Raw genomic sequence first — 17,259 nt, 5'->3', positions numbered from 1 at the left:
ATATAAAGACATATCTAAAGAGTTTTTTACACGGTCTTCATAATATATCACAACCACTGTTTTTAATCTATTGCAAGTGATATTGTGAATTACATATGACCCGTGCGGTAGCACGGGTGGGAGATCTAGTCTTTAAGGAACACAACAATTGTAACTGGTTGAATTGTAGCGATATTAAAATAAAACTTCCATTGATTCATCACAAGATCAATATTCTACTTTCTTAAATTCAAAAAGACAAATCACAAAACCTAATCTCGTATTGAACAGGACGAATAAATCTCTGCAACCACCTTTAAATCTATTCTTTATTTGCTTTATAAATAAATTCCTCTAATTAAGATATGAAAATTAACACATGCTTTCAAGTAAAATTAATGTTAGTGTTGCTTTTATTAAGACATGTAAAAACTCTGCTGCACATGCTTTAGTCGGTGTTGCTAAAGACCTTGGTTCCAAGTTATGGGTGGGAACTGTCCCCACGCTATTGCTGCTATCATTTGTAACTTGTAAGGATTCCCCTCTTCTTATTTAATAAATAGCTTCCACTTAAAAAAGAAAACATAGATATCACCATGCATGCCACCAATGGTGAATTTAAGTTAAGTTAATTAATGCAACAGTTCCTTTAGATTTTTTAGGGGTAATGCAACAAATGCTAGTGATTGGTTTGCAGGTGAAGTTTAGCATGGGAAAGGCTAATTTTTTCCACCATGGGAAAATTAGTTTTTAACCATTAGATCAAACCAAGAACATATCCTTACCATACTCCCTCATCACTAGATTTTGTAATTTTATTATTTTAAAACCATTTTTTAAAAACAAAAAATATATTTCGAAATTAAAATAAACATATAAAAATAAAAAATAAATTTAAAAATATGGAAATTAATTTTCCAAAATTTAAAAAAATATAAATAAACTTGTTTTCAAAAAATTTAATTATGATTTTCGAAGATTTAATTAAGTTTTTTGAAAAAAACTTGCTCAAAAAAAAAAATATTGGAAAATTAATTTCCAAAATTAAGTTTATTTTAATTTCGAAATATTTTATTATTTTTTTAAAAATGGTTTTAAAATAATAAAATTACAAAATCTAGTGATGAGGGAGTATGGTAAGGATGTGTTCTTGGTTTGATCTAATGGTTAAAAACTAACTTTCCTATGGTGGGAAAAATTAGTCTTTCCCATGCTAAACTTCACCTAGTTTGCATGATTAAAACTAGGACTATATTTCATCCTAACATTTTCCGTTTAAATTAAGAAAATTAGATTAGATATTTAGATAATAGCACCAAAAAAATTGTAAAATAATTTAGAGATATTTTTTATATAAAAAATATTAGGCTTAATTGCACTTTTGGACCCCTATCTTTCCAAAAGTTGCGGTTATGGACCCCTAACTAATTTAAATACAAAACAGCCCCCTATGTTTTGATTCTTTGGCAGTTTTGGACTCTCAAGGCAAAAAAAAAAAAAAAAAAAAAAATTGACATGTGGCACCTCACTTAGGGTGCCACGTCAGCGTTGACCGGGTCAACAATGGACTGGGGGTCCAAAACTGCCAAAGAATCAAAACATAGGGAGCTGTTTTGTATTTAAATTAGTTAGGGATCCATAACCGCAACTTTTGGAAAGATAGGGGTCCAAAAGTACAATTAAGCCATAATATTATTAATACATCTAGTAATTTATAAATAAGTCTATGTTTATAAACAAAATAGTATTCAACCAAATTTCAATTCTACACGGCAAGAAATTGAATAGAAAAACAACTCTAACTTACTCTTGCAATCTGAAACTTTCTATCAATGGTTTAATTGAACACAATCAAGCCTTAATATAATCAACCCCACCACGCTTTCTTGTGTTAGACTTTGAAAAGAAGCATATCTGATCAGTCCAACTCTTTTTCTGCTTGATCAGTGGCTGTGATTTAACATCCCCCTTCTCCACAAGCTCAGCCATGTAATGCACAACTGCCTATTACACCAACACATAATGAAATAGTGAATGTTTTTTCCTAAAGAAAAAATAATTAAACTTGAGATTAAAAAAAAATATATTAAATAAACAACTAATTATTTTTAAAGATTTAAACAACTAAATTTAACCAACATATTTGGTGGAAGGCCGATAAGCCGTGTCTCTTAAATATGTGATTAGGAATTTGATCTTTATATTTATTTTTTGGTGGTGGTCGGGGTTTGTACCATGGACCTTGCATATGTCCTTACCAAATTTGATCTTTATATAGTATTGCGTATACTGCGTATATATAAAAGAGTATATGTTTGAACGAAGAAAAAAAATCAAAACCTTAAAGAGTCCTTCGTACTTTTTTAAAAATTTAAAACACTTAATTTTGATAATTTGTTTTGTAAAACTATTTTACAAAAGGCTTTTTTATTTGCTTTCAAAACGAAAAAATCAAACTAGATAATACTTGTTTTAAAAAACAAAATACTAAAATAATCAAACAAGTCTGTCTCTAGTTCTAGGTTAAAATGCACCAAATTTAAAATATATAAAAATACCTGTGCTCCCTTTTCAACTACATGTCTTGGAGGAACTTCAAGAGGATTTTCTTCCACTCTCAATACTTGAAGTCTAGTGAGCATTCTAAAAGAATAGGGAAGAGCATGTATTTGATTATTACTAATATCCAATTCCTCAAGCATTTCAAGGTTCCCAATAGACCTTGGCAATGATCTCATATCAGCAAAATTGTTCCCAACATTCATCTTAACAATCTTAGTAGCAAAACACAAACTTTCAGGAACAAACTCCAGCTCATTAAAACTCACATCAAGTTCCTTAAGGTTAATCAAATTCGACATTGTCGTAGGCAATTGTTTAATGTTGTTGTACCTCACAGAGAGAATCTCAAGGCTCCGAATTTGTCCTACTGCTTCAGGCAAAGCTTTGAGCCGATTGTAATCGGCACAAAGCTCTTTAAGGGAACAACAATGACCGATTGAGTGTGGAATTTCTTCTATGTCATTTGTTTCGATATTCAAAATCTTTAAGTTAACAAGTGACCCGATTGAATCGGGAAGCAAGGATAATTGATTTGAGTTTAAATTAAGTTTTTCGAGTCGCGCCAATTTGGAAAGAGAATGTGGTAGAGATGATAGCATGTTTGCACTAACATTTAAGTGAGTCAAGTTAATGAGATTTTCAATAGAATCTGGTAGCTGTGTGATTTGATTTGAATGTAAATCCAAATAGGTTAAAGATGAAAGGTTGCCTATTGTGAAAGGCAAGGTTATGATCCGGTTTTGGGACAAATCCAAAGTGAGTAAAGTTGATAACTTCCCTAATGAATCAGGTAACCAATCAACTTGGTCCTTTAATTTGTTTTGTAGGTTCAGCTCACATGTGCCTTTCTTTGCAGAAATTTCAATTAAGTTGGCTAGTTTTATCAAACTCAACTTGTTTTCACCACCATTATCTTCACCTACAAAAAAAAAAATCTTTTAATAAATATTTTATTTCCAATCAGCCTAACTCGCAAGGTTTTAAAAAACACATGCAACCATTGTCTTATCGGAAAATGGATCCTTTAATATGACATTGTAAAAAAGACCATTTTTTTCTTTGTATCTCTTTATTTTATTAGAGTAAAAGATTAATTTTCACTTTGTAAAAAAGTTACATTTTTTTTACAGCCCTACAAATTGTGTTGTGACATTGTTCTGTTTTAGTAGCAACAATGATGATTTAGTAATTCTTCCTAAAAAAATAGTGATTTACTAATTGGTGTTTGAGGTTAAATGCAACCATGAGTATAGTATTTCATGCACATATAAGTGATGTCATTCACGTGTGTATGAAAAGATACATTTTTTGTTGTATCATATGCACATAGATGATAAGATCGAAGCTACGTTAAGGAACGTCAGACCCACATGCTTTCATCACTATCTCACTGACTCCAAAGATGTTTGTAATCTATTGAAACAGATGCCAAATGTGTGAATAAATTTATATTTATGGAGGTGAGATCTTTAAATTTAAACATAAACAAATAATTAGTGAGAATTTTCATGGACATTTTAGTAAATTCAAACAAAGTAGCAAGGTTTTAAAAAGCGCATGCAATCATTGTCTTATCTGGATAATGTATCCTCTAATGTGACACAAGAATCCATTGAAATCTCAACCTTTCATCTTAAAAGCGTGAAAAAAAATTACAAGACGAGAGATTTAAGGATAGAAATCATGTGGACACTTCAAAAAACATGAGAGAGAAAAATGAAGAGGATCAATTTCCGTTTTCTAGGCTACAATGTTATGATTTCGGGGTCTTAGAGATATTGAAGGCGCAAAGAGAAATTCTACACTGGTTAAGCATAACATCCACAACTATAGTAATACAACCTTCAATTTCTTTTGAAAAATAGAGATTCTCAACTTCAACAAATTTATTCACAACAACAATATATGTCATGGCAAATATTTGTCAGCAATTTTTCTACCAATATAATTGAATTGATTTACCTGAAGTGGATGCATGTTTCATCGAGGAGTTATCCACTATACTTGGTTTGGATGATAACTTGTGTCCAATTGCATAAGCATCAGTATTAAACTTGAATGTAGACATAGCCTTATTATTCACCAAATAACTGTCATCCTTAGTAAATAATGCTAACTTTGAACCCTTCTTCTCCTTAATCTCGACACCTTCTTTATCGAATAAACTCGAAGAAGAAACAAAATTCTTGGAAGAAGAAGAAGAAGCAGCATCACGGGACTTATTAGAACTCGAAATGCAATTAGAAGCTTTGAGAATGAAATCATCAAACAGAACATGAACTTTTTCGAGTTCTAAGAGTTTAAGAGCATCTCTCTTTTTCTCTTTGCATTCGAAAGACACAATACTTTTCCGCATCTCTTGTAAAATTGTTAAAAGCTCTTCCGACATGGAAGAAGAACCTTTGGATTTTCTAGACGATGATGATGAAGAAAATACTTCTAGTCCCGACGATTCTTCTTTGTCTGCGTTTTCAACCACCGTTAGGGCTGCTTCAACTTCTTCTGTTCTTGGCCTTGCCGGTAATGATCTGTGAGTTTTCATTATTTCTTCTACTGCATCTTCTGTTGATCGTGATAATGATGGCGACGACGGTGATGATAAATCCATTTTTTTGTTGTTAGAATTTGGATTTTGAAAGATGATTTTGATTATGCAGAGTTTAGTTTAGAATTGGAAGTGGATTTCAATTTTGCTTTCTCTAGTTTGTTTTCTGGAGAGAAGCATAATTATATAGATATAGAAGAAGTGTAATAAACCGTTGATAACGCCTTCAGACACAGCAAAGGAATATACTGAAAAATATATAATAATTCATGATAATTTCTACCCTAAAATCACGAGACTCAAACTCACTCAAGTAAAACACATATTCACCAAATAACCGCTAGTACGAGGAAATAAAGAAATGGACCAACCACATTTTTTTATAATTAATGTTGTTTAGCAAATATGAGGTAGAAGTTTTACATTGTTTAAAAAGTGGAGGTTACGATTTTGAGTAAAGATGGGGTGTACAATTCACTTGTATGATCGCTCTGAGTCCAATGTGGATGATCCATCGGGCTCCTCTCGTAACGCAACAGTGGTCTCTGTGACGTGGTTTAATGAAGAGTTCGACCAACTCTTTGTATTGAAATTCTTTTGAACCAAGGGTGTTCAGGCGGGATGTCACGTTAAGTGTCATCAACTGCGGTGCAAGTAAGTGTAAGTGGATGAAAAAGTTTATGTTTGACGGGGGGTATGATGAATTGATGAGCTTACACCTGGAGAGAAGATTGTAGTGTAACAACCGTGAGTTGGAAGTTGCAAGTATGAGTTAGACTTAGAAGTATAACATTACTTAGAAAAGTGAAGGTTGAACACTTATAAATAAGATGACTCATAAACCTATTTTTTTAAGGTTTTGGGTAAAGATGCGGTGTCCAACTCACTTGTAAAGGTTATCGATCATGATAATACTCTATGACTGCAAAACAATACACTTCTTTTAGTATGGACTAATAGGACAGTAAGTATTTGCTTATATGAACTGATATGACAAGATTAACGAAACATTTTAACATCAGATATTATTTTGATTAACAGAGTGCAGGATTATAGACAATCTAGAATTTTCATACATTTATGACTACTCTTTATATATTCAAGACCAAAAATGATCTTTTAACGAGTTATTTATTTTACATAAAATTATGAACGGTAACTTTTGTATGACCTTCTGGAGAAAAATAAAAGAATTAAGAAAAACAATGGTGGTATCATGCTAAATTTAAATAAACAGCGTATGATCTAATTTATATTATAAGCTCAACTTCTGATGAATCAGCTCTTACCAAATGTAGATTCTTCCCTTATCTTGCTAGAGCAATAAGATAAGACATAAAACGCACATATACACTACACTACAATACACAATAGAGTAAGAGAAGTTTTGTATCAATATATTGATCTCCGAGTAGAGATTGAGCGACCAATTTGTTTAACATTATTGGTCGCTCAATCTCTACTCTTTCAATTAAAGAAAATTCAGTTGAGAGATGTGAACTCACCTTGTGTGTCTCATATCTTTTTGAGTGAAGATTAGTCACGGTTTAACGGCGGTGGAAATTTCGTACATATAATATTTTAAGTGGAGATTAGCCACATTTTAACGGTAGTGAAAACTTCGTACCTATAAAATGGTAAAAAAAAAATTGAAAATGTTTGTATCACCTACTTTAACTAATATACAAATGTAAGTTTATTTATTTTTTAACGGCAAAATGCATTATATTAGAAAAGGAGAAGTACAATAATACTTGACCTATAAACTGGAGCAAAGTACAAGTGGCACTCGACCTATGAATATGTATAAAGACACTAAAAAATAAGTCAAATGAGAGGATTTAAAAACCATTTGTAAATACGAAACAATGAATCGATGCTCTTGAACCACAGGAAAAGGAGACGTCACATCTCTATTCAAAAAAAAATTCTTTATCAAGTAAAACTAGTTCAAGTTTGTATTAGTATTTGTTTTTTCCATACATGTCTTTCATTACATTACATGTAATCAAATTAGATTGAGACATTATATACACAAAATCAACACATCCTTTAATTCAAATTCAAACCTTAGTTCGTTACATTACATTATATTGTTGAAGATTTTTGTCATTTATGTTGGTTAGTTTTGCAATCTACTACTTTTAGGAGTAGAAATATTTTTTTTTTATAGATAAGATGAGCTCAACTTAACTTCTAGATTTTGCTGCAAAGCAAACAGCAAATATAAAGAAGTAAAGTTAGAAATGGGAGCATAGGGTATATGTGTGGAAATGGTGATAGTAGGAAAGTGGGAGCAAAGAGAGGTGGGAATAAAGGTACTATTATGAATGAAAGGGATGACACGTGGTGATTCACGAGACCTTCCCTAACCCTAACCAGATGATAAATGCCATATGGCTATGGATATGGATGGATGATATTACTATTCACGCCATAACCGTTTGCCTTTTGCCTTTAACCCAACCAAACAACACCAACAGAAGCTGATTCATTTCAATTCCATCGCACTCTGCCTCACGTGAAGCCCATGCACATGTAGAAAAGTTTTGTTTATTTTAGGATTGGTTTGATACGTTAAAAACTAACTATCGGATAAAATATCATAAGACATAATAGCACAAAGTAAGTAAGAACCGCATAAAACAAATTTTATGGTATTGAACAATTTTTAGTTTTAGACGATGTTCGGTGGACAGTAGGTTATTTTAAAAAATTTATACTTGAGAAAATAATTTTTGTCGTTGTAAGAATATCAGTTTTTACCTTGCCTCTTATCCCCAATTTATCATGTCCTAAAATAGTTTTATGACCGGACACCGCACAAATGGGATGTTTACGTTCCTATAAAATTGATCAACATGTGGGTTTTAGTCCCCACAATATTCAAGTTTGTTTAGTTATTATCATAACGCGTTTAAATTTTCAACGATCTTTTTCACACTTATTTAGAGCATTATAAAAAGTTCCTCCACAAAAAATAAATTCAAAATTTGTTTTATAAGTCTAGATTTTCTTTACTTTTATTTTCAATTTTTGACATTTTAAAAAATTCATGTTTAATTAATTTCATGTTAAAAAATTATAATTTTTTTGAAGAAAATTTTATAATGTTCCAAGCATGTTTTCAAAATCTCATTCAAATAATTAAAAGTTTAAAGATAATATTAAATAAATTTAAATTTAGTGCAACTAAAACTGCGCTGGAAATTTTATAGAAACACAAACATCCTATAATCTTGATTATAGTTCAAAATTTTGTAGAATGATGCTTCTTGGATGCAAAACTATCAACGACCTTTTTTTTTTAATCAAATTCAAAACCAATAAGTTCTAAGCTTAGCTCATCCGTTGAAGAGTTGACAACAAATTAACCCAAAGCTTTTCCGATGTGAACATCACACTAAGGTTGATATATTCCGTTTTTGCAAGAAGAAATGCACCAACCTCATCTGTGATGTACATTCCTATTCCAAATCTATTTTCATGATTAGGAAAAGAAATATCAATATTGCATTTCATTCTTATCCTCGGTTTGTTCCATTTAACCAACCTACAATGTTGATTTTGTAACCCAATATTCCCATCAATAGTTGGTCTCGCTCAGAGGTGGCCCTGAGCATGGGTCGAGGGGGCAGCAGCTCAGAACACCATATTTTTAGGGGCGCCAAAATTTTATTTTTTACACACGTGTGTGTGTCTATATATATATATATATATATATATATATATATATATATATTATCTTAAAAGGAGAATTTTCGATTAAAGTTATAGGGGCATTACAAAGTCAAAATTAATAAATGTGTGTGGTTAAATAAAATCAACTAGTTATGGGGCACTAAAATTAGAATAATGATATTTCCTCAAATTAGAATAGTGATATGAAGCATGAATAATAATTGAAGAGTCGGATTTTTAACTCTTATATATTAACAGTCAAAAGTCATATTATTTTACCCGAATTTATGTCTATCATTTCTTTCTAATTCTCGATCTCTAATCTCTCCATTTCAATTTTATAACACAAGAACATGAGTCATTGACTTTTGACGGCAGCCAAAAGCATAAGTGTCAGTGACCTAATGATATAATAGTTTCTTAAGAGTAGGTTCCATATGATAATAGTAGAAATTTCAAAAGATTTCTTGGAGGAGGATGAAGAATATAAACATTGAATTATGATCCATATGTGCTATTGTGGAAAACATGTTCTCCTTAGTTACTAAATTCTCAAGTGTCAAGTGTAGACTTTGGAGCATGGATCTAGTTTAAAACCACTTGGTTCACATTTCAAAGATTCATACTCGTGATCTTTTAGCACAAAAATTAAAATATGTAAATCTACTGCCTTAGTAAAATTCGCTTTTTCAGATATGATCCTTAGTAAAATTGAAATTCGCCTTTTTAGTTCTTCCATTCGTAGATGGTAAGCCTAGCTACTCCCCGTGCCAAGAATAGCTTGCACCCCAAGAATGTTCGTAATGCAATTTTGCATTGCTTGGGTCAAATACCTGTTGAAGAAAAATTCTGACTTTTGGAAATTAATTGCTTGTCCTGATATTTGTTCATACACCGCTATAATATGTCATAATTGTCGCTTTAGAAGGCTTAACTTTAAAAAGTAAAAATAGTCATTCACAAATAAAAGGTGAGAAACTATAGGAGCATATATTGTTGCACCCAAATAATAAATATATATGGCGGCAAATGACCTCCTTGTCTCAACCCTCGACCTGGTATAATCGGAACAACTACCTCATCATTAACTATAATCGAGTAATCAACGGTCTCCACATATATCATTACCCACTTGAGCCACTGAATCCAAACCGTGTATTTTTTTTAGGCGTGTGTGAGCAATCCAAAGGGAATATTGAACATCTTTCGATTGTTTTTTATTTGATTTTTACCGCTCAACTCATGCTAAAATATGGGGTAGTTGGTCTGCTCATCAAACTTAACCCATTTTCACAGCTCTACTATAATTCATGTGCATGCCAGTGTCCCTGTAAATAATACTAAAATATAATCATTTTGTTTTCCCTCTATTTTCTTTTTTCCTTTTATCTTATTTTCTACTTAGAACCAATTAAAATCTATAAAATATTTTTAAATAAAAAGTATTATAAGTTGTAAAGTAAAATCAAATAAATAACACTCCTTTTTTGTTTTTTGGTCAAGTCATTGTAATTAAACCAAATCAATCAAGTATAAATGAGGCCAAATTTATAGTCAAATAGTCTCATCTAACAGTGGGTATCATACGACTTTCATAACTAGATTTCGTAACTATTTATATAGATGATGAGAGAAAACTAAGAACTCCAAATATATATAACTATGTATACAACAAACATTTATAGCATAAGCATACAATAAAAAAGCTCATGCACTGCATAAATTGATCATAACATATGTTTACAAGACCATTAAACTTATTTTCTTTCATGTAAAATAGATGTAGATAATAGATGAAATTAACCAAAAAAATTGTTGCAACTTATTAATCACCTGATTACTAAATTAGAAAGGAAAAAAAACACACAATATATTATGAATTCTTTTATATAGGATATAAATTTGAGCTGCTAACAATTGGGAAAGGAATAAAGACGAATTGCTCTTCTCATATTACTATAATTTGAGAGAGAGGATTCAAAAACTAGTCAACAAACAAAGAATTATTTCTGAATAGGAGTATTACAGAAGAAATTGCTCAAATTTTCAAAGCACAACATGCAAGATTCTTGAGCAAAATTTTCAACAGTAACGGCTAAGTAAGTTTATGAGATAGTATGTTCCCAAAATTTCCTGGTGTTTACGGTGTTACGTTTATAGGCGGCACCTTTGTTTGTGGGTGGTTTTTAAAGGGGTTTTTGTTCGAGCCGGTATTTGTGCGGCAATCGATTTCCCCTTCTTTTTTTTTTTTTTTTTCTCCATCCGAGCTTATTAATTAGTGCTTCTCGCACGAGCTTGTTGGTTAATAATATTTTGCCGATTCAAAAAAAAAAAAAAAAATCAACAAGTCCATACAACATAGAATGGAAGAACGTGAAAAACTTGCTAAAACTGAATTAATGGGGTTCACAACTTTACTCACAAATAGACGATGGTTCTTTTTTTTTTTTTTTTCAACTAAAATAAACGTTACCAATTTCAATATCAAAGAAAAATATCACTGTTAAAGTTTGAAAGATAGTCTCACATATGGTATTTTTTTAGAAGTTGAGAGATATTTCATGGTTTTGTATATGTCCAGTTTTTCACAAGATCCAAATTCAGATTACTCGTGATAAGACCAACCAGGACTTACGTCTGATCCCATTTGGTCGAATGATTGCATATCTGGCAGATTGTTGTTTCCTGTTTGCATGCCACTGTTGTTGGTACCATCTGTAAAGCAAACTTTGAAGCGGAAAGATCAGGCTGTTGTAAAGACATTGCCAAGTGTTGTTGTTGCAGCTGAAAAGTCAGGTTATGCTGAAGCTTGGCTTGATATGGTGCGAGCTCGCCGTGCTTCCCCTGCTTTTGACCTTCCAGTATTGCCATTATCAACTCCTCGTTCTCCTCCAAGCACTTTTGAATCTGCTCGGTTGTTAACACGGGGAGAGAAGGATCAGCGTTCATCATTATTGTGCTTCTTGAAAAAAAGTTGAGTGTGTGAAACGAAAGTGAAAACACGAATCAAACCCAAAAACCCTAATTTTTATTTTTTTGAGAAAAACCCTAACGTTTTATTCTTTATAAACAACCATATACTTTAAATCTTGTAACAACAAAAGTTAAAAGAGAAAAACAACCGGGAGACCTATTAGAAAAACATACATGTATGACAAACACATTTTTATTATAAGAATACAACATTCATATTATGTCTCTACATCTATATGCTCTATTAACGATATAACAACCGGTTACATATACATTAAATTTAATGGATATTGAGAAATATATGAACAATGGTTAAATCACAATCAATATCCCTTGGAAATAACATTGAAAACAATTGTTTTCCGGAGCAATGTTATATATCAAGAAAGATTTTATCGAAAAAATTCAAGAATGACATGGCAGAATAATCACCCTTTGATTTTATCAAGAAATTGTCCTGAAATTAATGTTAGTCAATAAAATCTCAGGAAATCATGGGGTGGTGGGTGTTATGTATTTTATTTTATCAAAAGTTGAAAAATAACACTGAAATCTAAGGGTGGTTATTCTGTCATGTCATTCTTTAATCTTTCTTGATAAAATCATTCTTGATATCTATCATTTTCCTATTTTCCGTCATTTTATTTTAAAGATTTTAAAGCTTATTTTCTACATCGTCTAAATGTACTTTAAAATAACTTACCTTGCCAATTCTTCTTTTATCATCATAGATGACATTACAGTAGAACTGTGTTTGGCAAGTCACTGAGTGAGTCTGTCTTCGTACATCTCCAACCAACCTCTCTCTTCTAGTAAGGAATAATGCATTATATATCACTAACCAATTTAACAAAAAAAAAAATGAACAAGTGGATTATCCCTATAAATTCAGTAAATAATCACTACTAATTAATTGTTACTTTTTAAAAATTATTAAAAATGAGATGAAAAACATAATGATAAAATTATATATTAACTAGATAAAATAAATAAAACATTACTAATCACTCAATAAAATATGCCACCAAGGTAAATTGAAGCCATAAGATTAAAATAGTGCTCATCAAAATAAGGTCAATTAAAACAATAAATTATAATAGATCTAGGATATTGTATACTAATTTCATAATTATTGAAATTTTAGACAAAATCATTATGTATTTCATACGTACCAAATGCTCATATTTAATCAAAGAAATCACACTCGTTAGAGATTTGTTCTGAACATTACGAATAGAGCAAATCATAGTAGATAAGGTATGGAAGTACAATAGAACGTCGATAATTTCCATTTGATCAAGCATAAAATAATAGTCCATGAATAAAATTTTGTTGTCTTGCCACAAATCTGAAAGAGAAGAAATAAGACAAGATTCCGTCAAAAAAAAAAAAGAAATAAGACAAGATTAAACAAGAGAAAATAAGCTAAAAATAAAATACTGGTAAAAACAATGGTAAAACAAGATGAATGATTTTAGATTTTATATATATAAAATCACAACGGATTTTTCTTCTCCTTACATATCATAGTCAATTCAACCAAAGAAGTAGATCTGTGTGAACAAATCAGATATATGGATGTGCGATAGATAAATATTGAAAAATCAAATGAAAGATAATAATGGAAAAGAGAGAGAGAGAGAGAGAGAGAGAGAGAGAGAGATATGCAAACGGCGCCGCTTGTATTGTCAAAGTTAACTTCACTAACTAGACGTTTATAAAGAATTCATCGGTGAAGGAGTTAGGGTTAGGTTAAGTTTTATATTTAACAATTGCAACAACTAAATAAAAATTAAATAACTAAATCATAATAAAATTAATATTTGTTTCATTTCTCCAAAGTAAATTATATGCTTCTTTTACAAATAGTGTATTTCTTGTAGAAAGTTAAAAAAGTATATAGTATACCAATTTATTAGATTTTTAATGATTGAAATTTTTAAAATATTTAAATTAAATAAGTATATACTATAAATTATTTCAAATATTATAAATAATCTCAACAATTATTTTTTCATCCTTTCCCTTATAAAACCACTTATGTAAAAAAAAAAAAAAATTGTGATCATAAAAATGTTTTTTTAGATAAACCAAAATGAAGCATGCAGAAGCATCATTTGAAGGAATGGATATCTTAGGTATTTTGACCCGCGGTGGGGGGGTCAAGCCGAAATAAACAATAGTTTGGCAGGCTAAATTTATCACCACAAAATGCATTCCTCATAAAACTTAGATAATTAGACCACTAAATATTTTGGACACTCAGCATGGTGAGATAACCAATTTGCACAACTATTTCCCTCTGTTGAAAAATAAGCATTTGATACAAAAAATTCTGATATACTAAAGAACAATATTATTGTTGCCAAATGACAAGATTTTTCGCATAAATTTGATTTCTATCCAGAGATTTACCCAACCAAATTTGTTAGCATGGTCAATGGTGACTGATGACAGATCATCTTACGTTATTTTTAATATATTTTTCATTTGGTTTTAGAAGCAAAAAGAAGGAGTATTAGAGCAATTGTCTATGATTTCAGAACATTTGTAATGTTTTCTATGTTTGAGTTTGTAATTCTAGTTTTTCCGAAACATAGCAATTTTAGGAGGTTTTTGAAGTAATTCACGAAGAAATCATGCAAATCGGCAAATCAAGAACATCCAAAGATTCGTGAAGACTTGGGGAAGATCAAGAATGAAGATTTAAGAGACCTCGGGAGACTTTACAAAGGGAGGAATTCTGTTCCCAGCTCTCGAGATAAGTTATTTGAAAGAAAACACCTAAAACGACGAAAAAACATAGAATTTGGGTCTGGAACACACACATGCGCCTAGGGCATGTGTTGTGCGCCCCGTGCATCCAAAACGCACTGGGCGAAAGCGTCTTTTCCTTCTTTTTTTTTTGGGTACAGTCTGCGTTTTTAGCCCAAACCTAGGTAGAAACTCTCACTATAAATATCAGCCTTCCTCATTCATAATATCTCATTCTGAACAGGAGAAGTTCATAAGGCAATTCTAGGAGCTTCCAGAGGAGTTTCTATCTTCTCCTTGTTTTTCTAGGGTGTGTTTTTATCCTTAGTTTTTAGTTACTTTGTGAAACTAAATATTTTTAGGTTGGAGTTTTAAGATGAAACTTAGTTTATTTTGTTGGATATTTAATATCAGTTATATTTTATTTATTTTCTGTTCGCTATTAAGTTTTATAAGGATTATTTTATTTTAAAGGAGTGTAACCCTAGCTTAGGTACTAAGGTTGTGACAGGGCCTAAAATTGATATATCTATCCTGATGCTTATACCAAGACAAAAGATACCAAAAGCGCTTGACCCTACTAAGTACTTAGGAGGTGACATTACTAATATTGAGTAAAATATGTTGAACAGAGAGAGAGAGAGAGAGAGAGAGAGAGAGGGAGGGAGGGAGGGAGGGAGAGAGGGAGAGAGAGAGAGAGAGAGAGAGAGAGAGAGAGAGATGCCATTCAATAAAAATGCAGTTGGTCGATTACTCCATGAATGCTTGCAACGGTTAATGAGAGTCAGATAAGAAAATCTATCAATATTATAACAAATAAGACAAACAATCCCAAATTTGAACTGCAAAAGGATAGTTGAGAAATATATGATCTAAAGTTTCCTAGTTATTCATAGAGAAATTGCAGGTTGAGACAATTATGCAACCATAGTCCAAAGGTTATCATTTGTGGGTAACTTAGCATGAAGGAGTCTCCAAAAATGGAATGGATGAGAGGAAGGAAGGGACCTAGGAAGTTGCACCAAATATTTAGATATTAGAAAGAATATTTAGCATTAGAGATCATTTCCTTAACAGTTGAGTCAAAAAAATTGTAGATATTAGAAAGAATATTTAGCATATCAACAGGAGGAGATCCGAACCAATATTATAAGCATTCCTTATGATGCAAAATGAATGATTTCTCATCCACGTAGTTCTTCTGACCATGCCAAAATGATGATGGAATATGGTGAGAAATTGGGTCTTTACTCTTTACCTCTAAGGAATCTAAGTATGCATAACTTAGCACATTCATCTCTTGAGCTCAAAAACTTCCAACAAATATGAAGCATGGTTAATTCATTGGTTGATCTTGCAGACCTTAGGCCAAGGCCATCTTCCTCAGTTGGGAGACATATTTTATGTCAAGCCATTGTGCAAACTTTCTGAATAGTGATGTCCCCACTCCATATGAAACTCCCTATCAATTGCTTGAAGGAGTATACGTACTTTCCATCAATAATTACTGAACCAATTGAACTCTACCCATGATGGTTAACAAAGATTCTTTCCAAGTTGCCAAATTGACCTTGATCCTATCTATCAGTAATTGATTAAAGGTAAGAAATATTTGGTTTTCCTTTAAAACCGTGGAACCTCGGATAACTAAAAGGTATATGACCAACATTAAAACCCAATGCTCATGTCGAATGTTTTTTTCGATACAAGGGAGGTCGTAAGGCCAAACTACATACGAACACGGCGATTAAAAGAGATATTGGCTACATCCTTCCATAAAAGGTTAACACAATTTGATGGTAAATGGTCTAAATGTATATGTAAGTATTGAAAGGGCGCCATAACACACTTGCCAATCAACTACATGCTTTGTCTACCCTTTAAATATAAGAAATGTTAATATGTCAATCCTTCATCATAAGGCAATTAATGAGGGAGACGATGGAAAAAGCAAAGAAAGCTATAGGTTATGGTGTGGTGAATGTACTCTTGTTTGGGATGTATTTTTTTAAGGACTTCACGACCCCTTCAATTAGGGCGCATCTTCCCCTCTTTGTTTTCAAAAATATATGAATTTATTATGTGAATGTTGTTATTGGATTGTAATATGGGCCTATGGTTAGTTTAGTAAAGTTAGCCCAATAGGTCATCTGTGTAACAGTGTATAAAGCCTTATGAGCTGGAGTGCAGATCTGCTCCATTACAAAATTGCTCCAGTTTCCTATTAATGTAACCGATGTGTGACATGTGGCAGGGTCAAATTTCAACGGATCAGATTTTAAAAACAAAATCAGTTTTTGCTTTGACAAAAACAAAAATAAAACGAGAAACAGTGCACGTTTCTGCTCTCCTTCTTCACTCCTCTCCGTCGTCACTCCTCTCCGCCCCTCTCCTCTCCTTCATCTTCTTCGTTAGTACGCCGCCGTTCTTCTCTCTCTTCTGCATTTCAACAGTGTTCCGCCACAATTTCCGGTTCTCCTCTTTGACTCGCCGTCATCTTCACTATTTCCTCCTTTTTACAGGGTTAGGACCGAATTGAAGATTCATGGAGACGATTGAAATCGATGAGAGCGTGTTTGGTGGTGATTAAATTCAAGATTGTTTGTTTAGTGGTGTTTAAAGAGTATTAGTATTGAATTTCACCCAAAAATAATCCTTCAGGCTTCAGATATGCCTATGCCTCATGTATGCCTCTCAAGATTTTAGTAATTAAGCATTTGCAAGTCCTGTGATTGGTGTAGACGTGTTATCAAATGCTATAAAAA

At 31.9% G+C, this 17,259-nt stretch overlaps 1 protein-coding gene across 1 annotated transcript; it reads right to left on the bottom strand.

The window, feature by feature from the left end:
- Positions 1-1,677: 1,677 nt before the first annotated feature.
- Positions 1,678-5,397, bottom strand: LOC11441533 (plant intracellular Ras-group-related LRR protein 4). Its single transcript, XM_003629035.3, has 3 exons — positions 4,504-5,397; positions 2,538-3,460; positions 1,678-1,983 (listed from the first exon to the last, which is right to left on the bottom strand). Exons 1-3 carry the CDS (start codon positions 5,147-5,149, stop codon positions 1,831-1,833), a joined length of 1,722 nt encoding a protein of 573 aa, XP_003629083.1. The 5' UTR covers positions 5,150-5,397; the 3' UTR covers positions 1,678-1,830.
- Positions 5,398-17,259: the final 11,862 nt, after the last annotated feature.

This window comes from Medicago truncatula, chromosome 8 (genome assembly GCF_003473485.1).
Source record: "Medicago truncatula cultivar Jemalong A17 chromosome 8, MtrunA17r5.0-ANR, whole genome shotgun sequence".
Lineage (NCBI taxonomy): Eukaryota > Viridiplantae > Streptophyta > Magnoliopsida > Fabales > Fabaceae > Medicago > Medicago truncatula.
This window is presented reverse-complemented; position numbering and strand designations above follow the sequence as displayed.